Source organism: Lepidochelys kempii, chromosome 17 (genome assembly GCF_965140265.1).
Source record: "Lepidochelys kempii isolate rLepKem1 chromosome 17, rLepKem1.hap2, whole genome shotgun sequence".
NCBI classification, from domain to species: domain Eukaryota; kingdom Metazoa; phylum Chordata; order Testudines; family Cheloniidae; genus Lepidochelys; species Lepidochelys kempii.
Window position 1 is genome coordinate 12170514 of NC_133272.1, and position 25393 is coordinate 12195906.

At 41.6% G+C, this 25393-nt stretch overlaps 3 protein-coding genes across 10 annotated transcripts in view; 1 reads left to right on the plus strand and 2 right to left on the minus strand.

Moving 5' to 3' along the window:
- Positions 1–10616, minus strand: part of KIAA0753 (KIAA0753 ortholog) — a 36052-nt gene extending 25436 nt beyond the window's left edge. Inside the window, exons 1-10 of one of the 7 annotated variants that reach the window (XM_073315773.1) lie at positions 10502–10616; positions 9410–9452; positions 8947–9075; positions 8695–8843; positions 7472–8069; positions 6543–6649; positions 6195–6257; positions 4123–4338; positions 1686–1899; positions 68–294 (exon numbers count right to left, since the gene is read on the minus strand). In XM_073315773.1, the coding sequence (XP_073171874.1) occupies positions 68–294; positions 1686–1899; positions 4123–4338; positions 6195–6257; positions 6543–6649; positions 7472–8069; positions 8695–8784 (1515 nt within the window). In that variant the 5' untranslated portion in view covers positions 8785–8843; positions 8947–9075; positions 9410–9452; positions 10502–10616. The other 6 variants (XM_073315770.1, XM_073315772.1, XM_073315774.1 and 3 more) reach the window with 6 other exon arrangements.
- On the plus strand, positions 10538–13556 carry TXNDC17 (thioredoxin domain containing 17). The gene is made up of 4 exons (XM_073315776.1): positions 10538–10901; positions 11918–11999; positions 12629–12704; positions 13232–13556. The coding sequence occupies exons 1-4, from the start codon at positions 10553–10555 to the stop codon at positions 13298–13300; spliced, it is 576 nt and encodes a 191-aa protein (XP_073171877.1). The 5' UTR covers positions 10538–10552; the 3' UTR covers positions 13301–13556.
- MED31 (mediator complex subunit 31) lies at positions 13293–21653 on the minus strand. Of its 2 annotated transcripts, none has more exons than XM_073315778.1 (4): positions 21556–21653; positions 19395–19472; positions 18522–18618; positions 13293–17266 (listed from the first exon to the last, which is right to left on the minus strand). In XM_073315778.1, the coding sequence occupies exons 1-4, from the start codon at positions 21563–21565 to the stop codon at positions 17074–17076; spliced, it is 378 nt and encodes a 125-aa protein (XP_073171879.1). In that variant the 5' UTR covers positions 21566–21653; the 3' UTR covers positions 13293–17073. The 2 variants fall into 2 exon arrangements, with proteins under 2 accessions (XP_073171879.1, XP_073171878.1); XM_073315777.1 differs by lacking the exon at positions 21556–21653 and adding an exon at positions 20711–21544.
- Positions 21654–25393: the final 3740 nt, after the last annotated feature.

The following is a 25393-nucleotide window of genomic DNA, read 5'->3' on the forward strand; positions in this document are numbered from 1 at the left end:
CCTTACATTAATTTAAAGCTCCCATAAGAGAAGAGGAAAGAGTACATTTTAAGTGTCATACTTGTACCTGTTTGGCAGGTAATAATACACCTTTCTTCTTCAAAGGTCCACTTTCAAGCACAGGGACTTTTTTCACAGCTCCAGCTCTCATCAATGCATCCTGACTTGTTTTTAAAACTGCATCTCTGTCTGAGGTGTGAGAGTCATGCTCTTGCTGGAATTCTTGATCTGATAGATCAGCATGACTGCTTAGCTTCTGTGCCAATGGAATATTTGCAACATGTTGATCTTCATCTACATAAATAGTTAAAAATAAACCTTAGATTGGAAGCTCTTTGGAGCAGGGACTATCTTTCTGTCCTGTGTTTGTACAGAGACTAGCACAATGGAGTCCCGGTCCATGACTGGGACTCCTAGGCACGACTGCACTACAAACAAACAACCACCACCATACTGGTAAACTCCAAACGTTTCCTTTGCCAAATAATACACAAGCTGAGTCTCTGCTCTGCTTCAGTAAGCAGTTATATGCTTGAAAGCAGTTTATATGCCTATATTCAAGGCCACCTGAGGACTAGAAAGAGACGACAACAAACACTACTAGCAGCAGGAGACATGAAATTCAGTAGATAAAGAGAGAGCATGTCCCTAGTTAAGTTCATGAAAAACAGGATCATCGCACAGATTATACTCTCAGTAAGAAAGGAAAGGAAGTTAGCATATGCTACTCTAAGAAACAACCCTTTGAGGAAGACACCACACATTATGATACTAATGTTATACTTTGGACTGCTTTCAGGATGTATCAAACTGTTTTAATGAAACCTCACAATATTAGAAAGAAAGTGTTATTAAGCCTGTATACAGAAAGGTTAAATGATTAGCCCAAGGTCACACAGCAAACCAGAGGCAAAGACAGAAATAAATCCCAGAACTTCAGATTGCCAGTCCTCTGTTCTACCCATAAGCCAATGCTTCTTCTCTATGCGTTGAAACTTGGAGGAAGGAAAAGGATAAAATTACTGTGCGAGGGGAAAACAGTTTAGAATTAAGAGATAGGTTTTTGTGCTTTTGAGAAAAAGGCAAAAAACCCAAGAACCTGCACAAAACTAAGGAAATTCTGAGCTAAAGCTTTGACACCACCTTTCATTCAATCCAACTGTGTACCGACATTGCTGCATCTGTGGTGCAGATTCCCCAACAGTGGGTAATCCTATATTCCACTAGAATGTATTTCATAATTAGCTATGTAGATAGTTAGATGTATTTTATATACATCATTACAATCAACTAGTAAAGAACCACCTCAGCTATATGCTGCAATATAGACTTTTGAGGGTCTCTTTAGATGAAAATGTAACTGTGCTCCAAAAGCAAAAAGTTAACAGCATGACGAAGACATGTTTAAAAGAAAGTTAAATAATGAGGTTTAAGTTGGTACATGAAGCTGGAGGACCCTCTTATGGCAACAAGTTGTCATTTCATGTGAAGCACTGAAGGAATTGTGTACCAAAGCTGCAGGGTTCTAGCAAGCACACGATGAGCAAGACAACACTCTTGTACCATGAATGGGCCATTCTGCACCTCAGACATAAAAAATGTATTATGACACGTCATTGCTGATCACTATGCTGCTTATACATTAACCAATGAAATCATTTTAATTAAGTATTCAGAACACATACCAGTCAGGAGTTTCCTAGCTACCGAAGGTTTTTTCTGTTCTTGTTCAAGTCGCACCTTTGAGATGGGTGGTTTCTTCTCTTTCTTTGAGGATGCAATCTGCTCTCTGATGGTTGGAAACATCTCACTGCTCACTGGAGATTTACCCTGAGATGCCGAGAGACATTTCTTCACTTTTCTGGGTGATCGTTTCTTCTCCAGCAGAGAATCCAAGTCCTGCCACAATTTTTTTTTTCATTTAAGTTAATCTCTCATTAAACTTGGTTTGTTAATGTTGGCAGACTGATGAGATCCAAAGCTCAAGGGTACTGATTTTTTTTTTAAATTATCACTCAAAAAGCTTTGTCATTATAATTAGTGTAACAATCGTACGTAAAAATGCCTGTATCATTTACATCGTATTTTTTATTGACTAAAGTAAGCTCTCAAAGAGCATTTAAATGTAATAAACATTTGAAGAATATAAACTAGTTTTCACAACAGATATTAGAGCTCCACTGTGAAAAGAAAAGTATTTTATCAGATTTTAAAAAGCAGACAAGTCCTAAAAACTGCTGTTATAAAATGTGCCCAGATACATAATCCTAGCACAACTACTCGATTTTTGATGGTCAGTACGTGGACACCAGTTCATATCACAAAAACAAACCATCACAAATGGCATTAACTGACACCTTTGTTGGCAAGTACTGAATGGGCCACGGAGACTGAATTACTGTTGCTACTACAGGTAGACCTTTAGGGCCATTTGGGAGAATAGTACAGGGGAAGCTTGTACTTCTGCTGCCATGTTATACCCATCTTGTTGCTAAAGAAGAGAGAACAAAGTCCCCTGGGAGGTCAAGCCAGCACCTTTCACTAACACTGAGAAACCTATTTTCAGACTGTGTCCAATCACCTTCAGAAGCTAGATCAACCAAGTGGGGTCTTCAAACCTGAGAAGGACTCTGAAAAGCTTCTGATAGGAGGTAAGCAAGAAAACTACCTGACCTAACAAGCAGCTCTGACCATTTTGGTGGGCATCATCAGTTCTTATTTCGAGCGTCCAGAAATCATTCCAAAATGTTCGAACGTTATAAAATCCTTCTTATCTGATCAATAAACAAGGTAGCCTCCAACAGGTTAAGTATCTGTGACATTTACAGACACATTACTGGTGTTCAGATACTACAGTGATGGAGCCGTACAAGTACTCAGATAAAGTAATAGATAAACAGTATATTCCTAGCTTACCATATCTCTTGCTTGCATAACTCATCTGTAATAAGCACTGAAATGGTAGTATCAATGAGACTTCTCTGGCCTCAAATCCAACATGGGCAAAAAACAAATATCCATGATTGTGAGGGGAATCACAGGATAAAACTTTTGTGCCTTATTCTTGGTTTTCTCAGAACCTACAATTCATGCTTCATAAGTCTTCTGTGCTGAAGCCACAGAGGGGCATTCCAGGATGAGGCTTGGCATCAGGAGACGTGGTTTTAACATGCATTCCCCATAACCAGGCCACTACACTTCTGGAATAGATTATTTTTGCCAGAACCAGACTTGAAATGTATGTCCTTGCTAAATGCATGTCCTGAAATTGGCCCTTCACACAGACAATTTGATATTCATCTAGAATCTACCTAACAAATAATCTCCCTATAGTTAAGTTGATTTAAAAATCGCTCTTAAAAAGTGGACTCATGGGCAACAGATTAAAAGCCTTCACCTTCCTTCCAGAGGGAAGGAAGAAAGACTTTCCAGCATGATGTCATAAGTAGCCCACTGTTTTTTCCCCTCCTGAAGCAACAACGACTATCACTGCTTTCTATAGGCAGTCTATAGCACTTTAAATAAAATTACAGCCATTGTAATCATTATAATACATTAAGGTGGTTAGATTTTTTGAAAATATCTTCTCACGGCTGCAGTGTCAGTCCAACACCTAAAATAAGCAACAACAACAAATAATCCACTTTTTTACGTGGCCCACAGAATCTTGATCAGTTTAAAAAAAAAAAATCACTTGAGGTTAAAGGTTACAACCGTAAGGCTGATTCTGAGAACTTCTGTATTGTATCAACTGGAATAAATAAGTATTTAAAAAATTTAGAGCTGCTCTTTTCCCACCGTACACACTCCTAGTGAACTTCTACTTGATATTCATATACATGGCAGAAATATCTCCAACCAAAGTGGTTATGAAACATAGTGCTGAAGTAAATTTTTCAGCTATATCTTTATCTTCAAACTAGGTTCTTATATTACCACCATTACAGCAGCATCTGAAAGCCATATAGCCACAAACCCTGGCAACTGCAACATGCACTTATTAAGCCATATTTTTACTGGTAATATTTTATCCCCCCGTGATATAGTTTGCACCCAGAACTTAAATATTTCATCCAGCCTCTTCTACATCAGCTTCGAAGAAAAATTAAGCACTTTCCACACCTCAATTTGTAGCAGAATGTCTATGATGATGTCAGGAACAGAAGAATCCATTTCTAATTTGGCAGAACAGAGAGATAGTTGTCGAATGAGATTGCCCAACTCCTTGTAATGAGCAGGAACCTGCTGCTCTGATTGATCAGTAAATTGTGTGGCAAACACCTGCAAGGCACGAATGGCTCCTCTGTGGGCAGCTGCCACTCTGGACATCGCTCGAGACTGTGGCACAAAGGAAAGACATGTGTGATTAAATATTCAGCACTTTTCAAGTGATGTTATTCAGAAAATCGTAGAAGAATTTCATTGATCATTTAAGTAACTATATTTTGCCCTCAGTTAATTGTGATGGAGACGTATCAATCCTTGTGATGAAATTTGGCAGCTGCTTAAGCAGTGCAGAAAGGATTAATAGATTCTAAGGCTAGAAGGGACCACTATGATCATCTAGTCTGACTTCCTGTATAACACACGCCATAGAACCTCTCCAAAATAATTCCTAAAACATATCAATTTTGATTTAAAAATTGTCAGTGACAGAGACTCCACCATTATCCTTGGTAAACTGTCCCAGTGGTTAATAACTCCCACCGTTAAAAATTTATGTCTTATTTCCAGTCTGAATTTTCAACTTTCAGCCATTGAATTTCTCTGCTAGACTGAAGAGAGCATTATTAAATATTTGTTCCCCATGCATATCCTGATACACGGTAATCAGTCAGCCCTTAACCTTCTCTTTGTTAAACTAAATAGATTGTGCTCCTTGAGTCTATCACTGTAAAGGCATGTTTTCTAATCCTTTAATCATTCTTCTGGCTCTTCTCTGAACTCTCTTGAATTGTGGGCACCAAAACTGGACACAGTATTCCAGCAGCAGTCCCGCCAGGGCCAAATGTAGAAGTAAAATAACCTCTCTACTCCAACTCCAGGTTCCTCTGGCTATGCATCCTAGGATCACATTAGTTCTTTTGGCCACAATATCACACTGGGAGCTCATGTTCAGCGGATTATCCACTGACACACCCAAATCTTTTCCAGAATCACTGCTTCCCAGGATAAAGTTCCCCATCCTGTAAGTTTGGCCTATATTCTTTGTTCATAGATGTGTACATTTACATTTAGCTGTATTAAAATGCATATAGTTTGTTTGCTCCCAGTTTACCAAGCAATACAGATTGCTCTGAATCAGTGACCTGTCCTCATTATTATTAATTTTTTGTGTCATCTCCAAACTTTATCAGTGATTATTTTACATTTTCTTCTAGGTCACTGATAAAGATATTAATAGCATAGGGTCAGGAACTGATCCCTGCAGGACCCTACTGGAAACATCCATTCAAGAATGATTCCTGGTTTACAGTTACATTTTTAGAACTGTTAGCCAGTTTTTAATTCATTTAATGTCTACCATGTTAATTTTATTAGACAGACAAGATGGGTGAGGTAATATCTTTTATTGGACCAACTTCTGTTGGAGAGAGACACAAGCTTTCGAACTTACATCGAGTTCCAATAAAAGATATTAACTCACCCACCTTGTCTCTCTAATATCCTGGAACCAACATGGCTAAAACAATTCTGCATATCACTGTTAATTTTATATCATTTTAGTTTTTTAAATCTCAATGTCATGTGGCAACAAGTCAAATACCTTACAGAAGTCTAAGTATATTAGGTCAACACTATTACCTTTACAACCAAGCTTGTAATCTCAAAAAAAAAAAAAAAAAAAAAAAATTATATATATTATATGAAAGTTAGTTTGACAGGACATATTTTCCAAAAATCCATGTTGACTTGCATTAATTACATCATCTGCCTTTAGTTTTTATTAATCAAAGTTATACAGTCAATATACCAAATACTATGCTAGCCTGAACTAAAGCAGCTGAGTTATAGATATAAATCCAAGACGGAGGGTTGATGGGAACATTTAAAGTCTCAGAATACTTCTCCAATAATGTTGTACTTAAGGAGCCTTTGTAATGGATACCTAGAAACTGAATTAACCAAAAGTTCATTCAAGATCCCAAAAACTTGTTTTCAGAAAGATTCAATCCAAGTTCAATACATCTTACCTTCTTTGTGTGTTTGATTTTATGAGGACTCAGCTTCTCCAAGTCTTCCTGAATTTCTTTTACCTGTTTTTTCAGAAAACAAAAATCAGTCAGAACCAGCTGTGTGTACATATAGATTAAAGACAGGCCTGTGTTGTAAAGTCTAGGTTCAGATTCCAACTTTCCAATTAAGAGGTGTTTTGAGGGCATTTTGGTTCATCCTATTATAATGGTAGGGCTCAGCCATGAAATTCAGATCCAGATTAGAACTTACCTGAAGTTCAAAGGCTTTTGTTTCAGGCCAGTTCTATTGCATACAAAATACATCATATTTTATATACACCCTTTTAAAAAATGATCTGTTCCTACCTGTTGCTGGAGGACATACAGCATCCGAGCAGACCGTGCAGCTTGCTCCTGCCTCCTAATGAGAACTCGTCGCTCTTCATCAGGATCCAAAATTTCTTCACATCTCTCTAAAAAGTGTTATTTTTGCAAAATGCAGAGTTATAGGTCTTGACAACCCAGTTAATGTGAGGAAATCCTGATTTAAGCTAAATGCATGATTACCTAGCAAGGGAGCTTCCTTCATGCAGGACCAATTCACAGTGCACCTTTACCTTGGCAAGGCATTATCTTGAACTAATACAGAAACTATTTTATCTACACATTCTGTATCATTTTAGGATGTTTCTACATATTCTTATCCAATATTGATCAGGTAAATCTTGCCAGCTCCATTATGATCTCCCAAATCAAATCATAAAGTTGTGGCAGGAATGTACAGAAAGTTATAACTCTTTAAACCTCTTGCTAAATATTACAAACAAGTCAATATAGTGTCAAAACTAAAAAAAATTAACCACTCCACCTCTCATGTGTCTTCTAACAAGCAAGAGTTCTGACAGCCATTGGTCTCTTTCCTGTAACTGCCAACAATGGTTCTAGCTGTGATACTGTTTTTTGTAATCTGAAGATCTATCCAATAGGAACAGGACTAACAGCATCACCAATGCATTTCACACAAGCCATTAAAAGAGTTTACTATCAACATGGCTTGGATTTGAACCCATGTTATGAAGGTGAAAGGCTCCATACCACCTTACTAATACCCTGAATGGATCATCCATTTAATTTTGTCTTAAAAAAAAAAAAAAAAGCTTTAAAAAAAATATGCACGCGCACACACACACACACAGGAACAAACACAAATTCAAGTCCAAGCCTAAAATTGGAGAGAAGAACAGAGAAACAAGATATAGTAATGCTACATAAAAAATAATTATTGTGTCTTTCACCTTTTTTAGCCATTTCTTCAATTTTCTGGATGCAACATCTCAGTTCTTTTTGCAGTCGTCTGACTTCCTGTGTACTTTTATCTTCAATTTTTTTCAGTCTTGGCTTGGGCCCTGGTCCTGGATCATGGGTGGGCGGAGAATCTGAAACAGGTGGCTTTAACTTGTCCTGATTTGGAGTATAGAGATACACTTTTGCACCGGAGTTGGTAATCTCCATTTTGGAGGGTTGACCAAGTTGCTGATGATATTTCAAGCATGTCCGAGACTTTGATGCACTCCTCTCTGCAGGATTTTCAGATACTACACTCTTACACTGCTCCGATGTCTGGGGGGACATTGATTTATTTTCAGCTTCTTTCACTTGTTCTTCCAGGTGTCTTCGTTTTACATCCCTTTTAGCTAACTGGATGGCCAGTTTTAGTTTCTCTTCAGATATGACTGAAAATGTGACAGAACTTCTTAAATTGGTGTCATCACCACTACCTAGATCTCTCTGACCATCAGGTGGCTTCAGCTTTTCTATTATAATTGGACGAGGGCTGGAGAATCTGACAGCCAAGTTCTCTGGAGCTGCAGGAACGTTCCTATTAAACTGGAGCTGTTCCACAGATTAAATAAAAAGTCCACATTATATAGCATATTGCACAAATGATGCACCTCGTACATAAAATAAGAAGGACAAATGTAATTCCCTTCACATTACAATTTATCGTATCACCACGCAGGTGATAGCTATTTTAGTCCTAAAGCATCCTTCCCACTCAAACAAAGGGCCAGATATTTAAAGGTTATTAGACACCTAAAGGTGCAGCTAAATGCCTAGTGAGGTTTTCAAAAGCATTTAGGTGGCCAGTTCCAACTGAAATAACAAGAAACCTTTAAAAATCTAGCCCAAAGAGCTTTGGCACAGGACCATGTCATAATAAATATTTAAAACATTATAAAAGCAAAATAATCACAGGCAGTACTTACAAGTGAGAAGGAAGGGGTGAAGACAGATATTTACATTTATACATTTTCATCTGCACATTTCAAAGCACTTTACAAAAGAAGAATAAATATCATGCCAATGGATGCTGGTGACACATGAAAGAAGGCAGGCAAACTTGACACTACAGCTGTGCACAGAACCAGCGTCAGGAAGTAGGTTAAGTTTATCATATTATAAAACAGGATGGCAAACCCAACCCTGAGAAGTCATCACTTCAGAAGTCAAATAATACCTGTGTCTGGAGAGTCCTCGCTTCATTCTTTTCTGCTTGGATATTGGATGCAAATGGATCATACAACGTGTCTGGTTTGCTTGGTCCCATCACATTGAATGGAATATAAGGATTCTAAAAATCCACAGTCATCTGTAAACTGGCCTCTGCTAAAATTATAACACGTAGACAAGATGTTTGGGTGTGGGGTTTTGTATTTAAAAATAAGACAAGGCCTAACAAATGTAATAGCTTAACAGGCAAAACACTCACTTGTGGAAGTAATTTTGAGAACATGCTCTTTGTAGTGGTACAGGCTGGAAGCAAAGTGGTGGATATATTCACATTTTCTGATGCACTAGATACAGCTTACATTCTTCTTTCACACACTGAAGCAGCTGGCTGTAAAGCAGCATTACAGACTGTGAAGGGAATGCTCACGTTACCAGCCATAAGGAGAATACAGGGTTAAGGAAGAACTTTTGCAGCTCTTATTACTAGCACAAGGAAACTGTGGTCTACTGAAAAGAGGTGGGTGGAAAAAAGAACCTTTGTTTTCTCAAACTTGCCCCAAATCATTAACCACAAGAGAGAAATGGCATAAAGTACAGAATATATTGTCATCAGAAGGAGGTAGACCAATGGAGAGCACACATCTGGATCTCTTACATTTCTTCAGTGGAAAGGGAAATAAAATAAAAATAATGGCTCAGGAAGCCCTGATATATAAACTCACCAGCAATTAATTTCAGCAAGAGCCGAGGGCTCCTGAGGGGCCCCTAAATTCAAACAATTTCAAGATCAGGTATAATGACTTTGCTGCTTTCTCTCCAGTTTAAATCACAGACTGCCTCACTCTGTTCCCCAGCTCCTCTGGACATTACTTCTTCTCTTTTTCTCCCAACCGTGCTCCCCACGGTTGGAGCAAGTGCCAGTTCCTCTGCAGCTCCTGCCAGGGTTACTGTGCTCACCTGAATCTTTATATTCCTCCATTTATCACGTGAAAACAAATATTCCTCTCTTGCCTGTAACAGTTAATTCCACTCTACCTCTACTACCATTTATAACCAAACTAAGTAAAGACAGAGACTTCTGAATCAACTTCAATTTCCCTCCTTCTCTATTTCAAAGCCCTGTACAATTCCACCCTGCTCCATTTCACAGCAATCCTGGGCTGGAGAGGTCATCTAGTCCAGCTCCTAAATTTCAACTCCTCCTAGTCCCCATTTCCTATTCGAGTGTCTCCTGATTGTTCTCTGCCTCCTTCCACCCACTCCCAACGCGGGGCCCTTTCGCACCTTGGAGAGCCTCCCAACTAGGATTTGCCAAGCCCCCCTCCCACTCACAACTCCGGAAGGCCCACAGGAGCTCGGAAGCGTCCCGCCTATAGGGCCCACACTTCAGCTGTGGAAGGCGCGGGACCCACTGGGGGCTGCAGGCCGCAGTCTCGGGGCGGCCGGGCGCGATCCTGGTAGTGGGGGAGCAGCCATGCGAAGGGGGTGAGAGCGCACGGCGCGTCGGGGGGGGGGCGGCGCTGAGGGGCCGCGGGGGAGGGGGGGGCGGCGCTGAGGGGCCGGAGCCCTGCCCCAGAGCAAAGGCGAGGACATGGGGCCCTGGTGCTGTGGGAGGCAGGGGGGAAACAGAGTCCGGGGACCCGCGGCCCTGAAAGGAAAGCGGGGAGGGCGGGAGCGGACGTCCCGGGGCGTTGGCCAGCGAGGCCACCCAGGGGCTCCCCTTGCTCCCTGCCGCCCCGCTCCGAGCCCAGGCGCGGGATGGCCCGGGGCGCACCGGACCCCGGCTTCTCACAATGGGGCGGGGGGACACCCACCGCAGAGGGGGGCGGGGGACTTGGCGAAGCGCTGCGGTTCAAACCCGCCCCATGACAACAACCGCCGCCGCTACCGCGGGGGCTGCCGGGAATGGAGGCAAAGGTACGGGTGCCGGGGTGGCCAATCCTAGCCGCGCGTGTCCTTTCACGGCCGCCGTAGGCGGGGCCTGTCCCCTTCAAGCCCCGCCCGGGGAGCTGGCGCTTCGTGCGCGGGTGGGCTGCCGCGCCGGAAGCGGACGTTGGGGCTGCGGCGGGGCCATGGGCTGGGAGGAGAAGGCGGCGCGGAGCTATGGCGGGTTCGTGCAGGCGGCGCAGCAGAGCCGCGGCCGGCCCGTCTTCGCCTTGTTCTGCGGGGACAAGGATGCCCAGGGCAGGAGCTGGTGCCCGGACTGCGTCACTGGTGAGCCCGGAGGGGACCCCCTCCCCCCGCTTTCTAGGGCCTGGGCGGGGCTCCCGCTGTCCTGCCCCCTCCTCTACAGCGAGCCGGTGTAGAGGAGGGGGCGCCTGCTCCGCGCCCTCGCCCCCCACGGGTATCTGGCAGCTGTGTGGAATAACTCTGCCTGGGGGTGGCTGACCCTCTTTTTCTGTTTCTCACTCGATGTGGTCTCCTAAGGCGATCTGTAGTTGTTGCCTTGGGGGGGGGGGGGTTCAAAACACTGCTTCTCTCTTTCTCTCCTGTGCCTGCCTCCGATCAGCGCCCCAACTCTGGTCCCCAGCCACCAGTTATTACTACCAGCAGTGTCACACACACCCTTGTCAAATCTTCGACTTGAATGGTGAATCTCTGCTGCTGACATTACATCATACCCGTGAATGGGAGTTTAGTTAGCAAACTTGCCCTGCAGCGTGAGCTACTTCAGCTGCCTACCTTGGCACTTGAACTGGCCAGATGCCAGTTTATGAGCGGTTAGTTGAGCCCTAATATACCAAGGCATTGCAACATAGTGACTTCCAGTAGGAGTCCTTAGCAGTAGAAAACCGACCTGGCTCGGTGGCAATTATGGACTCGTACATCCCCATGAATTCATGTACAGGTGATGTATGTATGTGTGGTAGTACTCACTAAGCTAAGTATGTTGCTGCTTGGAGGAGTTTATATTCCCAGGTCATACAGACAAGGAGACAAAGGCTTGGGGAAAACACTAGCCAATTTTATACCTCAGTCATCTCTGGTCACTGAGTGATTCTGCAGTAGCAGGACTTCAGAAGCAACTTAAATAGGTGCTGAGTGAGTCCAAGTAAGTTGTACCATACACAGGAGGCTGAGTAGAGGAAAGCATAGTGACTAGTGCATGAAGCAGACAAATGAGCAGGAATATCTGGAAGAATGAGCAGCAGAGATGACAGCATAAGATGCCACAACTGTAAAATATTAATACTGTTATGTAAACTTAACTAGAAAACTCTATTCTTTAGCTGAACCAGTTGTGCGGAGTGAATTAAATAGCCTGCCTGATGGATCTGTATTCATCTACTGCCAAGTAGGAGACCGAGCCTAGTAAGTGCTAAAAAAGTTACGTTTTAATGGCTTCTTGTGCTATTTATGTTGAAATAATTTTTTAGTTCTAATATATGTACATACTGTCCCATAAAACAAATCTTAAGTCATATGTTCAAATTGTTCTCAGTGAGCTGGTCCAGGCAGTGGGAAGCCATATCCATCTCAAATGTCTAGTCTCTTATGCTCTACCCTTATGCTCATCCAGAGGACTTATAAAAGCTTGTTACCTTTATGCCTAGGGTCATCCCTCATCACAGTAATGTAACAGTTGAACTGAACATTTAAGCCTCCTTATCTAAATGCAGCCATTTTGTGCTTGTTAAACAAAATACTTTAAATCCAAAGTTTGGACTTCAAGTGGTATTTAGAATGCAGAGAATTAGCCACCTGAAAGTTGCAGAATACCTCACTGCTAATGTTGCAGCAGTTAATACTGATTTGATCCAGAATTCCTTGCAATTTATATTTCTACTTATTTTGGTGGTAGCTGTATGCATTAAGAATACAAATCAGATTTCCCTTGGGCTTTCAATAGTACTGATTATGCATGAAATAGTAAAAGCTATCTTACCCTCCAAACAGAATGTAGAACTTTTGCATAAACATAACTAACTCTTTCAAAACAGCTGGAAAGACCCCAACAATGAGTTTAGAAAGAATCTGAAACTAACTGGAGTGCCAACGCTACTTAAATATGGAACAGTAAGTATTTTATTTGAATTTGTATACGCTAAAGTGAGATGGAAAAACAAGCTTGAGCCTGGCAGAGTGAACCAGGTGCCCTGCACTCCACTACTCTACTGAAGTATTCAGGAAAATTTATTCCTGACCTACAATAGCCTGGCAATTCCATTCTGGAAACTCTAAAGACACAAACCATTGGAGGCTGTGTGTTGAAAATGGAACCACCACAAAAGCATAGTATTTGGCATTCTTAACCTTTGTACTTTACGCTGTTTTACTACTATTTGGGAAAAGGTGAGCAAGAAAGCTGGGGGGGTGCGGGAGGGTAGAATAAATTAATCTTAACTGGACATCATAAATTTCTGCAGCAGTTTCAAACACCATTTTCACTTGTATATGACATCTGGAAAAACCCTACAAATTAAAGAAAACTAGTTTATTAGTCTCTAGTTTATAGAGTTAAATACCATTATGCTGAGCAAGGAACTCTGTAAAAGACTTGACACTTTGAACTCTCTTCTTGAAACCACTTTTTTTTCTTTCAGCCTCAGAAATTGGTAGAAGAAGAATGTCTTAACAGAGAGCTTGTGCACATGTTGTTTACTGAAGATTAAGTTTTCTCTCTTCTTTAGTCAATCATTTAGCTAGAAAGTAGATACCCATATCTTCAAGCTGCTGGTCATTTTCATTTAAAGAAGCCATCATGTATTGCCTTATCTCCATTCAGACTTTTTAAACTGTCAAGTGCATTGGCTGAGTGGCCAAAATAAATGCCATGAAACTGTTGGTACAGAGCATGGGAAGGGATCTTGCAACACTAGAAAACAATAATTGACCCTTGTGCTGAATTAAACTCCTGCTTGCAACAAATTGTGTTTTAGCAATCTTTTCAACAGGCTGAACGTCCTCTATATTGATCAACAGAGGAACTGAAGTGTTTAAGAAACAAGCAGAGTCTGTAAGATGTAGTTGCTCACTCAACCACAGGATGGGCAAGGCTATCTAACTTATTGAAGGCTACTTGCAAGAAAATACTAGCTTACTAAACTACCCTGTAGAAGTAAAGGTCCATAGTTGTAGCTCAACACTACCCACTACTGTGGTGTAAAAAGGCCTCTTCTTAGTCTGCCCTTATTTCTACTTTCCGTGTGTGTTTTTTATAAACCCCACTATCACTATGTGATTGTTTGTTAAATTCTATATTATTTTACTACTTACCTTATATACCACATTACAATGTCCTCTTTTGATTCTCTACTTATAGGAATGACTTATTCTCTCTCTATAAAGGCATGTAGTCAGAATGTATAGCAGGCTACTCAGGGGGAAATAGTGCAAACCCAGCCTTTGGAAAGTCTTTTTACTCTAGCAAGAATGACACTGTACCAGCCTCCCTCAACTGTCCTGTTACTTAAAACACTTACCCCACCTGAAAATTTTAATTAAAAGTGGAAGAACCACCAGAGACTGTCCATTTATTGACTTATGTGCAAGAGGCACAATATAAAACTGTTATAGTCCTAGTTCCACGCTTTAGTAGATTTTACTTGAAGCTTAGCCATAGCTGTTTCATTTAGGTACAGGTTCAGTACTAAAATAAGTAAATTTTGACTAAAATTCTCTAAATGTTACACCTGGGGTAATTCTGTGCCAAAAACAGCTGCACACAATATTTTAAAATTTTATGTCAAAAACAACACTACATAATCATGCCAGTTTCAGTTATTCTGGTAATTTATTTCAAAACACCTGTCAGCAAGTATGTCTAACAATAGACAGACAGACAATCCCCCCAGTAACAGAGTTAAACTCCTGTGAGAGCCCAGTTCCTGTTTCTCTTTCCCCCTCTGCCCAGCCTAGCTCAGGGGCCAGACATCCACAACTCCTCCCTTCCAGAGCCCAGCCATGGGCCTCTCTGGACAATACACCTGAAACCCCTATCCTCAAGAACCTAGCCCTGGGCCCTCCACCTGAGATAGTTGTATCCCCTCTCCTAAAGAGCCCAGCTCTGGGGCCACCCAGCCTGGATACCTGCACTCAGAGCTCATCCGCATGGCCCCCCCCCTTTGCCCAAATGCCCACCCCTCAGAGCCCAGGGATCCACAGCCTGATGCTTAGTCCCAGGCTTGGGTGGATTTTCCTATGTGCCACTGCTTCTTTCCTTCAGGGCATGTGGGGAACTGCAGCTGCTAGAAACCCTCCCCCTGGCTGTGTCTTCAGTAGGTGCAAGCTGGTCTCTGCCTGGTTCAGTGGCCCCTTGTGGCAGCCAGAAACATTGCAGCCCATTTCTGTGGAGTGGGAAAAGGAAAGTCTGTACAAAACCCATTAATTTTTGCAAAATTGTGCAGTGGGGCAGAATTCCCCCAGAAGTAAAATGTGGTAGAGAATTAAATGGGATATGCTTAACTCAGTACCAATTGCCAAGATGGTAATCTCTCTCTACTCTTCTTGTCTCACATTTCACTGCTGTAATGCAGTCACCTCGCTATAGTGTGCTTTGCAGATGCATGGCCTACTAACAGCTGTTGACTCATCTTTTAAAAAGTTTGTCTTTCTCATTCACTCCTCAAGGGTGTGCACAGAGAAGGACTGATATACAGACTGTATACAGATTTTAAACATTAACTTAAAGGCCAACAGTTTTTAGAGGGTATGGTCACTACTTCAACAGCAGTCTCTAAACCTTACCAATCTTTTGAAAGATTAAATAGGGAGAATATACTCCCTGGTGTGGAATAAAGGGAGAGCTACATGAAGTAGAATTAAGCACTGTAGATGTGAGGATGAAATTCAGATGTATCAGTTTTGATTTTTCATAAGTCAACTTAAGTTATTCTAGAAGTCCTTAACAGAAGGAACATGCAATATTGCGCACATACTGTAGAAACATTTCCAACTATCTTTCTGCTTACATACCTAATTCAAAAGCTGGTTGGCAATATTTGCTGTGCTCTTATAGGCGCTTGTTACATCCAAGTTTTTTTTTCTATCTAAAAGCATAAGTGTTAGTCTGGCCAACTGCTTACAGATTGCCTTCTACAGTGGAAAATAGCCAATCTAAGTTTAACCCTTTTAGAAGACAGCTACATTAGTTCTACAGGGCATAAGCCCATTAAAACTTCAGGCAGGATAAAGCTTTATTATTTTTTATTAAATATAGTTTCAACAACAGCCACAGTCTTGCTGAAAAGTAACATCAAAGTCCATGAAAAATAAAAACCACTTCACTTTCTACTTCTAGTGTCAGAACTGTACTCTTTACAACTGACATTCACTTCAATTAATGGCCAGGAAGAAAAAGTATAATCCCTGCCTTTCTTCTACAGTTAGGGATAACTTACAACAACTATGTAATAACCTATTTCTTTTTTATTAAGGCTTTAATTGGTGTCTGTAGGGTTGTCACCTTCTTGTAATAAAAACAGTCATATTAAAGATAAATACTTCTCTACCTATGACCTTTCATATACAAGTCTTAAAAACATTTACAACTACCTGAAATATACTTACTCCCTTTAAGCTTTCCTAGCAGCAACTGGTCAAGCTTGCTGACGCTAAAGAGACAAGATAACTGAATGGGTACAACTGTCACAGTTTCTCTCTCCTGCTTTGTGTCTGCACTGGTTATTTCCCACTGAAAGGGCTTCTCAGTTGTTAGTACTAATCTCCCCTCATCAGCTGCAACCTCTATTATTCTCACCACTTTGGTTTATGCCTCAAATTTTGGTATCAGCAAATCTGCATTAAGTTTACAGCAAGGGCAGTAAACAACAAATCGTTAACAGACAAACAGAAGTGCAGCATCAGCCATAGGACAGCTCTGCTTCAATATGGTTATGTGCACAATTAAGGTTTTCTGTAACAGATCTCATTTCAATTGTGGATACCTTGCCCTTGTGACAAATACCTCTCCGCATCACATGGGGACTTAGCCCTGCTTGCAGAGTCACCTTATACCATGCCACTGTCCTCCACACGCTGCAGTTCAGAGAATATGCCTTCAAACACAGGCTTTTCAACTACAAATTCTTTCAGTAACTCCATGGTTAGATACCAAGGTAACAGGGACCTTAGATAACCACATTTAGTTTTCACAATAGATACATGTATGAAAGCCAAAAGTGATCTTAAGACTGTACTCTTTCTTCGGAAAAAAACAAAACCATCACTGAAGGTTCAACAAAGTATACATCAGCTACATCATGTTAACGTGGATACTACCTGTTGATAGGAAAACAGTCACTTGATAAACCAAAAACGTTCTCTGTCTACATAGCACATGAGGTTATGTATATCACTAATGCCAAAGCTACAAAAATAAGTCAAATTTTCCCTTGCAAATACATGTATTGACATGAAGTAAATGTTGCCACTGTGTCAAACGCTCTCATTTTACAGAAGTATTGTTCTGTTGCTGCTGCTCTGCCAGTGTTTGCTGGAGACGCATTCTTTTCCGTGAATAATGCTGCCAGTGAAGGATCTGTTGCTCATCAATAAATTTAGCACACTGAGCATTTACCAGTTCTTTACGGAAGTGTTCATATTGGAGCAGCTCTAACATGTGCAAACACTGAGGATACCTAGATTAAAACCAAACAATATATTTTAATACATACTTTTACAGGGTTTACCCAGATTAGATTTAATATACTGCCACTTTCTGTATTAAAAATCCCATATTCTTACAGTTTATTATTTTACAATATTTATATGCAAGATATTCATGTTTTGAGAAGCTCTGCTACTTATAATTCAAATAATTAATTATGGTAATGCATTCTTTAAGATAACATGGACAATATTAGAGAAGGAAAGCAGCCCCAAAATCTAAGTGAGGCTCTCTAGATCAGTGGTTCCCAAACTTGTTCCGCCGCTTGTGCAGGGAAAGCCCCTGGTGGGCCGGGCTGGTTTGTTTACCTGCCACGTCCGCAGGTTTGGATGATCGCGGCTCCCAGTGGCCATGGTTCGCTGCTCCAGGCCAGTGGGAGCTGCTGTAAGCAGCATGGGCCGAGGGACATACTGGCCATTGCTTCCAGCAGCTCCCATTGGCCCGGAGCAGCGAACCGCAGCCACAGGGAGCCGCAATCCGCCGAACCTGCGGACACGGCAGGTAAACAAACCAGCCAGCCTGCCAGGGGCTTTTCCTGCACAAGCGGTGGAACAAGCCTGGGAACCATTGCTCTAGATTATCCACTTATTTAAACGTTCTTATATACAGTAATGTACTCAGATGATCTCAATCATGTTGCTGATCATTTCAATCTGAGAAACACACACCCATACCCCCCTCACCCTTCTCTTGGAGTGACTTTTCTGAGGTCAGTCACAGATTTCCATTAAAGCTTCTGTGTATCAGCTGTAATAGTTATCAGTTTCAGAACCTCATGTGGAAAAACAGAAGAAAGAAAGAAACTCCTTACACAAAATGTGAAACAAGTCTGCAAAATTAAGACGTGTTCAAAACCATGCTGTACTTTATACCATTTCTTTTCTTTGTTGCAAAATAACTCTGAGTGTTCTTTCTGTGCCTGACTCAGGCTTTGTAGTACCAGAGCGTTCAAGAATATTTACTATCAGCAAACAGTGAAGCTTCTGTGCAGGCTACCAAATCACGATTTACTTGCATAATTGTTGGAAGGTTAAGTGCCACCCTCTTATCTAGGTAATTAAATACAAGGTCTTCTCATGAGGCCTGGACTGTGTATGTATCAAACTTTGTAATACAAATCAGCAGACTGGAAACAAATCAAGTACTAGTACACAGTTATATAACACACAATATAAGATCCGTATTACATTATTACAATGCAGAACACAAAATAATTTAACACTTACTTTAGGTATTTGGCATATTCAGGTTCTTTCCAGTAAAGTAAATATTTAAGATAATTTACAAAAGATTTGTCTTTGAAGTACCCTCTCTGTGCAAGGACTGAAACAAAACAAGAGTATCAACTGCACTTGCAAGAAAGCAAATGATATTTAAAACTTTAGAAAAGCACATACAAAAGCTTCTTTCTTTGTGGCTTAGTATATATTATTAAAGAGCACTTCTATTTTTAAAATGTTTTAAACCAACAGCTGTTACAAATCACTCCCAAGAGTCCTATAATTGAGAGATGAAAAATCCTCCTTTTTTCAGTATGTTTATTTTTCATATGATAGCACTGTGTTTATAGCAACTTAGTCACCTTTCCCCTTTTGTATAGGTCTATCACAGAGCAACAAGGCAGAGAACAGACTTTTAAAAATAGGATATTGTGTTTGTAACATCATAAAAATTGTCAAAAAGGTTGAGGGGCAAGGATAGGGGTAGCACCTTAAAATTACTTGAATTCTCTTTTGTTTTTAATTGCCTAATCTTCAAATTGATGGTGTCCCTTTAAATAACTTAAAAATATTTTAATATGCCCTTTAGCTGCTTTTGCTATTTATTTAGGAATTTATATTGGCATCCAAGGAGTTTCATCAATGAAAACAATTACACAAAATAGAAATTACTTAAAAAAAAAAAAGCTATTCCTGCTATAAAGCTTGTCCGAACAAGAAGTGTTACAGACTGAGCAATTTTTATATATCAATAACTTAAATGATCCAACCCCCTTATTGTATTAGACCCTTTTTCAATATTTAGCAATCCAGAAACAGTAAATATTGGTAACTAATATTGGTTACTCAGGTCCCTGATGTTTCACTTCAAGTACTTACAGTTTAGGTAATTGGGGTTTGCCAGACACTGAACAAATTCCAACTCCAGTTGGAACCGAAGTCGATTTCCAGTATCATCTGATGTTGGGAGGGAAAAGTAGGTCAGTACAAAAAAACCCCATGCATTCTATGCAAATGAAAGCGAGGAAAACATTAATAAGGATCTGAGCTATACACAGAATACGGAAGGTTTGTTTCTCAATCCGAGCCATATAGGCAGAAGCACTCCATCTGGAGTTAGTAGGAGATAAAGCAATATATCCCTCCAATCAAATCGTAATATTGATTCATTTTGCAAGATAGTTCTTTCCAAACCTGAGATACTTTGTCAAATTAATCAATATTTGGCACATCAGTAAATATTATAGCACCAAACCCATAACTTCAATAGGCTACCTTTTAGAAAGATCCAGCCTTGGGAAATCTACCACATGCCTATGTCAGTTATACCAACAATCAATTACCTTCACTGTTAAAAATGTGTACCTTATTTCTAATTTGGATTTCCCTAGTTTCAATCACTGGATCTCATTATCCCTTTTCCTGCTACATCAAAACGTCATTACTATCAGGAATATCTTCCCCGTGTAGATACTTAAAGACTGCAATCAAATCACCTCTTAATCTTCTCTTACATAAATTAAATAGATTGAGCTTCCCTAGTCTGTCACTATAAAGTGTTTCAGAGTAGCAGGCATGTTAGTCTGTATTCACAAAAAGAAAAGGAGTACTAGTGGCACCTTAGAGACTAACCAATTTATTTGAGCATGAGCTTTTGTGAGCTACAGCTCACTTGTCTTTCAGGTCTTGAATCACTCTTATTGCCCTTTTCTGAACCCTTTCCAATTTTTTAACATCCTTTTTGAGGCACCAACACCAAACTGAACACAGTCTTTATTTACTACCCCAGCAATCTGTCATCTGCAAATTTTACCTGCAATAATTTTATATTTTCTCTCAGATCACAAAGAAATTGAATAGTATTTGCAAGGAACACATCCCAGCAGGACGTCACTAACCACTCATCCCCCCACCCCCCAGACAATTCCCCATTTACATTTTTTTTGTGTGATTTATCAGTTAAAAAGCTTTTAATCCATTATTAATATGGGTGCATTCACTTTGTATATTTTTAAGGGGGGGGGTTAAATGTTAGATGAGGATTAAATCAAATGCCTTACAGAAGTCTACATGTATTAGTTCTCTCTATCAGTCAAATTTATGATCATACCAAAACATGATATAAAGTTTGCCTAACAAACTTAATTAAGCCATATTGACAGTCATGAGTTATGTGACTATCCTTTTTTACTGACCGTATCCCAAATCAGCCTTTCCATGATTTTGGGTGATGGGTATCCCGTAAAATGGAGAACCAGGGTAAAGAAGTGTCAAAGTTCTCCTGAGCCAATGGCTCATGGGGCTGACACAGTTAAGGCACGTCAATCAGTTTCACAGCCAATGGTATGCAAGCGAGTGATGTGATCCGCATCAGGTCCGACCACCTCTAAGTGCCCCAACCCAATGGATCAGACACCCTGTTTGCAGCTTCGTGGCCTTTCAGTGTGAAATGCAGCACAGCTCGGATCTCCCCCCGTTTCAGGATTGTAGTCGAGCGCCTTAACCACTCAGCCATGCTAATCCAATATCAGACAAGTAGTAGCAGCAGAAAACCCAGGTGAACAGGACCCCAGACTTGAGTAAGAGATGGGAACAGATGCCAGCTCTAATCCGCAGATACCCATCCCTTCCCCGCAGTGTCTGGACTCTGTCCCCTGCTCCCCTCGCTAGAGAGCACTCCTTCCCAAGGCCAGGCCCAGGGGTCCCTCCCCAGCAGCCCTGAGGGGCCTTGGTGGGGAACACCGCAGAGGAGCGGGCACAGAGGGGGGCTCATAACACCCAGGCCCTGCTGGGTGCTATGCGGAGGGGCGAGGAGCGCTCCCCTTCGAGGAAAGAGCAGGGGGAGGGTGGGATTGAGACGCGGATGCTCCTGGGCAGGCGCTGGTGAGAAGGGGGCGTTCACTCCCCCCCCGCCACAGCTCCGAGCCCTTCCCAGCGAAGCGGAGAGGAGCAGGGTCGCCAGCCGGGGGCTCGGTGGCCAGGAGCCGAGGGGAGGCTCCCCTAGCTCACGGGAGTGGAGGAAGCCGCCCCCGGCTCTCACCTGTCTCCATGGCTGGCGGCCCCGCTCACGCGCCGAGACACCCCGAACACAAGATGGCGGCGGCCCCCTGCCGGACGGAAGGCAGCACTGGTGCATTCTGGGAAGCCCGGCAGAGCGTGGGGGTGTTGCTAGGGTAACGAATACGCCAGTTAGCCCAAGAAGGGGAGCAGTGATTGGCCCTTTGTGTTCTGAGTGCGGGAGAACTCAGCTCCCGAGCAGGGCTGCGGTATCACGACATCACAGTGCGCCAAGTGGATGACGTCACAACCCGGGGGCGTGCTGGGCTGCTCATGACATAAAAGCCAAGGAATGCTGCGTCGATCATGACATCACAGTGCACCAACTGAATGATATCACAGAATGGGGGGAGGGGTACGGTGCCCCCTGTTCATGACCTCACACTGGGGAAATGCTGCACTGAGCATGACCCTGCACCATGGCAGTGCTGTGGTGTGCATGACGCCACGGTGCCATGCTGTTCATGATACCAGGTTGTGAAGGTGCCGCATTGTGTCTGACGTCACAATCAAGGACACCGCATTGTGACATCACAATGCAGGATGTGTTAGGAGCAGCCGGGATGGAACTCATTGCAGCACGAGACACTAAGATGGGACATGATAACTGTCTACAGCTTGCAAACACCAAGCAAGAGGAAGAATTATTTAGTGTGGTACACAGAGAAACAACTGAAAGTGATTAGGTGAAATTAAGAGGGATAATTTAGGCTGAATATCAGGAAACACTTCCTGACAGTGAGATGTCCTGGGTTGTGGAATAGTCTCCCAGAGGAAGTGGTGAAAGCCTCATTGCTCTGGACTTTTTAAATTGGATCATACGAACATGTGCTACAGTATCAGCGAAAGAGTGAGATCAGATGCCCTAACAATTCTTTCTCTTCTCTAATATAATACTATGATGATGATGATGATAATCAATCTCATATACAGTGATTTTCATCCATAGATCTCAAAGCAAATTGTGTATATGTTTAACAAGTGGGTTTTTTTACCCGTGAAAGCTTATGCCCAAATAAATCTGGTACTCTTTAAGGTTCCACTGGACTCCTTAATATTAGTTTTAAAACCTCAAATTACAAACCCTTTGTAAAAAATGTTGATAATTTTTATTCATGATGTTGGGGACACTGGGGCATGGCCACTAGGTAACTCGAGGGGATGGAAGACCACGAGTGTCGATGAAGCCCCCTCGCACTAGGCCCAAGTGTCCTTGGCCCCCCTGCCTGGAGGCACTCGCAGCAGTTATGCTGAGGATCTGCAACAATATGTTGCAGAGTCAGACTGCCTGAAACTAAACAAGGCCAAACAGGGCAGATATGGAAGAACAATGCTGAATAAACCAGCTTTATGTATAGTTTAACAAATGATACAAAAAACAAGGGAATTAGCTGGTAACTGGATTGGCTGGCTATATGGATACTTAGGGCAGCTTGCTATTGGATAAGTGTGCTGAAGAAAGGATGTATGAAAGCCTGTGTAACTTCCTGCTCTGTGTGCAGGATTTGAGATTCTATTCTCCCTGTACCTTTTTGCAGCTGCAAATAAACTTTCCTGCTTTTCCACCCTGTTGTGATTATTGGGTGACTCACACCGGGCAACGAACCTTGCTGTTGTTTTGCCTCTCGGCACTGGGTGCCGGCAATAACAAGTTTCCAATAAGTAGGCAAAACTACAGCACCCAGAAGGGAAAATGATCTCTCTTCAGAAACAGCACAGAAAATAAAGGTAGAACATGACACGGGAAAAATAACACAGAAAAAATTTTAAAAACCCCAAATTTTGGAGATAAAAGGCTTCATACTGTTCCCAATGAAATCAACAGCAGGGAGCAGGATTGGGTCCATAGTCCACAATGTTGGTTATGGGGAAAAATAGATATACTAATGTATTTTAATAACAAATTCAGCTGTATACATAAAAATAAATCAAAAATCAAAACAGCAGTTAAATGTTTCCTACCGTTTGTACCTAGTCTCATATCCCTTGCTCACTCATAGCTGCCTATAATTTTAAAGTTTGCACTGGGCTGCGAAAACTAAAGCACAAACTCTAGAATCAAAGGACTCAAAGTTCAGTTTTGTATCAGTAAGCTCCCTTTCCAATTGATGACATTTACTTGCACTCATTTTCAGGTGGTGCTTGCCAAAAAACTGTGAGCTTTTGCTTTTTGAAAAACAGTGCTATATAAGACATTTGTTTTGTAGTTCTTAATTATAAGGACAAATAAGAATTTTTTATGTCTACATTTTTGAAGTGTGTTCCCTAAGAAATTATAAGTTTTTCCTTTTTTTGCCACTAATGTAATTGACTATAAGAGTTAAAATTCTGTTAATTTACCAAATGAATACTAACCATGTGACCTGCTACCTAGATAAGGAAGTAGGAAGTCTTTAGAGACCATATTCTTCACAGTTCTTTGCAACCGCCAAGATAATGGCAACACAATTTCTGCAGAAGATGGACAATTTAAATATAAGTGACCCCAAAGAAATGATGAGTTTAGCCATAAAGTGGGTACAGGAGACATTTCCAAATGTGGAATCGGTTACCACAGAGACATTGCAATGCTGGATGGAAGAGAAGCCAGAGGAATTAATCATTCTTGTAAGTGATTTATTACCTATGAATTAAAGCAAGTACTCTGTAATTAAAATCAGTCTTGGTCTCCTGACTACCCAATTTAAGAGGGTAAAATTTTTCTGTGTTCAACAAGTATTTTGTGTAACCTGGCTGTTCAGGTAGAATTTTTTTTTAACTTATGATCTTATGTCAGACCTCTCTTTTTTCTCTTCTCCCTTCACGTCTCATCCTTTCCACATTGCATAAGTTGGGCCTCTTAGAGCCAGGGTGCAGTATCGGACACTAATAACACTTTGCCTCTTTATAGTCCGGCGTACCCAAGGATCTCAAAGCATGCCTGGCTCAGTCCTCTATGTAGTTGCTTTTTATCATTCTTTCTTGACCTGATTGTGATGCGTGCATGACCATGACAAATTAAATAAAAAGAAAGTTATAATCAAGCTTACTCATAGGGTTAGCTCGTCAGCTGCAGTAAAGTGAGGTAGCACTGTTGAAGTCAGTGGCGGATGTACACCAACTGAGGATCTGGAGGAAAGTTGAAAACCACAGCCTTGAACATGGGATTCTTCAAGAAAAGAAATAAACAAAATCTCCTGTCCCATTATTTATTTACAGGCATTGTTATAGTGTTTCTGGTAGGATCTGAGTGCCATTTACTTATGTTAGGCTCAGTTTATTCCTTCAAGCCCACTGTATGGGCCCCTACACTAGGACTTTCCACACTGCCTATCTAGCACTGGTACTGCTCCTAGTGTAAGGGGCGCTGTAGCCAGGGTGAGGTTGTTTGTGCAACTGTGCTATCTAACCCTACGTCAGTGCTTCTACCCTTGCTGGCACTGGGGAATCATTAACGCCACTTTTTTGCAACACCTGGATTTTCCACTGAGGTCTCCCGTCCCAACCTAGAAGCTCACCACGCCAGCTTTAGTGTCTGAGATTTCCTGATGCCCAGTATAAGCACATGATGGTGCAGGAAAAAGGAATGTTGTAGTGGCAGCATACTCTGCCCCTGGAAAGGAACGGCTGCCAGGGAAGAGAGCTCTTCCCTGTATTTTGGATTGGGGTTTTAGTTCTGGTTCCCCAGTTGTGTAGGTCAGTTGGTGGGGTGAGAAGTATATATATCTAGTAATTGTATCTGCAATCCGTTGATTCATCATAACTCCATATCGCACCAGATGTTGCCAAGTTCTAGATTCCAACTGAGGGAACTGAATGAAGAGAAAAGGTGGGGTGCCAAC

Excerpts from the sequence above, each read along its gene's own strand:
- TXNDC17 (XM_073315776.1), top strand. The coding sequence starts at position 10,553 with ATGACAACAACCGCCGCCGCTACCGCGGGGGCTGCCGGGAATGGAGGC. Across the intron at positions 10,902-11,917 it reads GTGCCCGGACTGCGTCACTG|CTGAACCAGTTGTGCGGAGT; the intron begins GTGAGCCCGGAG and ends TCTATTCTTTAG. Across the intron at positions 12,705-13,231 it reads CGCTACTTAAATATGGAACA|CCTCAGAAATTGGTAGAAGA; the intron begins GTAAGTATTTTA and ends TTTTTCTTTCAG.
- MED31 (XM_073315777.1), bottom strand. The coding sequence starts at position 20,813 with ATGAGCCATTGGCTCAGGAGAACTTTGACACTTCTTTACCCTGGTTCT. Across the intron at positions 18,619-19,394 it reads AAACCCCAATTACCTAAACT|TCCTTGCACAGAGAGGGTAC; the intron begins GTAAGTACTTGA and ends GTTTTGTTTCAG. Across the intron at positions 17,267-18,521 it reads GAATATGCCAAATACCTAAA|GTATCCTCAGTGTTTGCACA; the intron begins GTAAGTGTTAAA and ends GTTTTAATCTAG.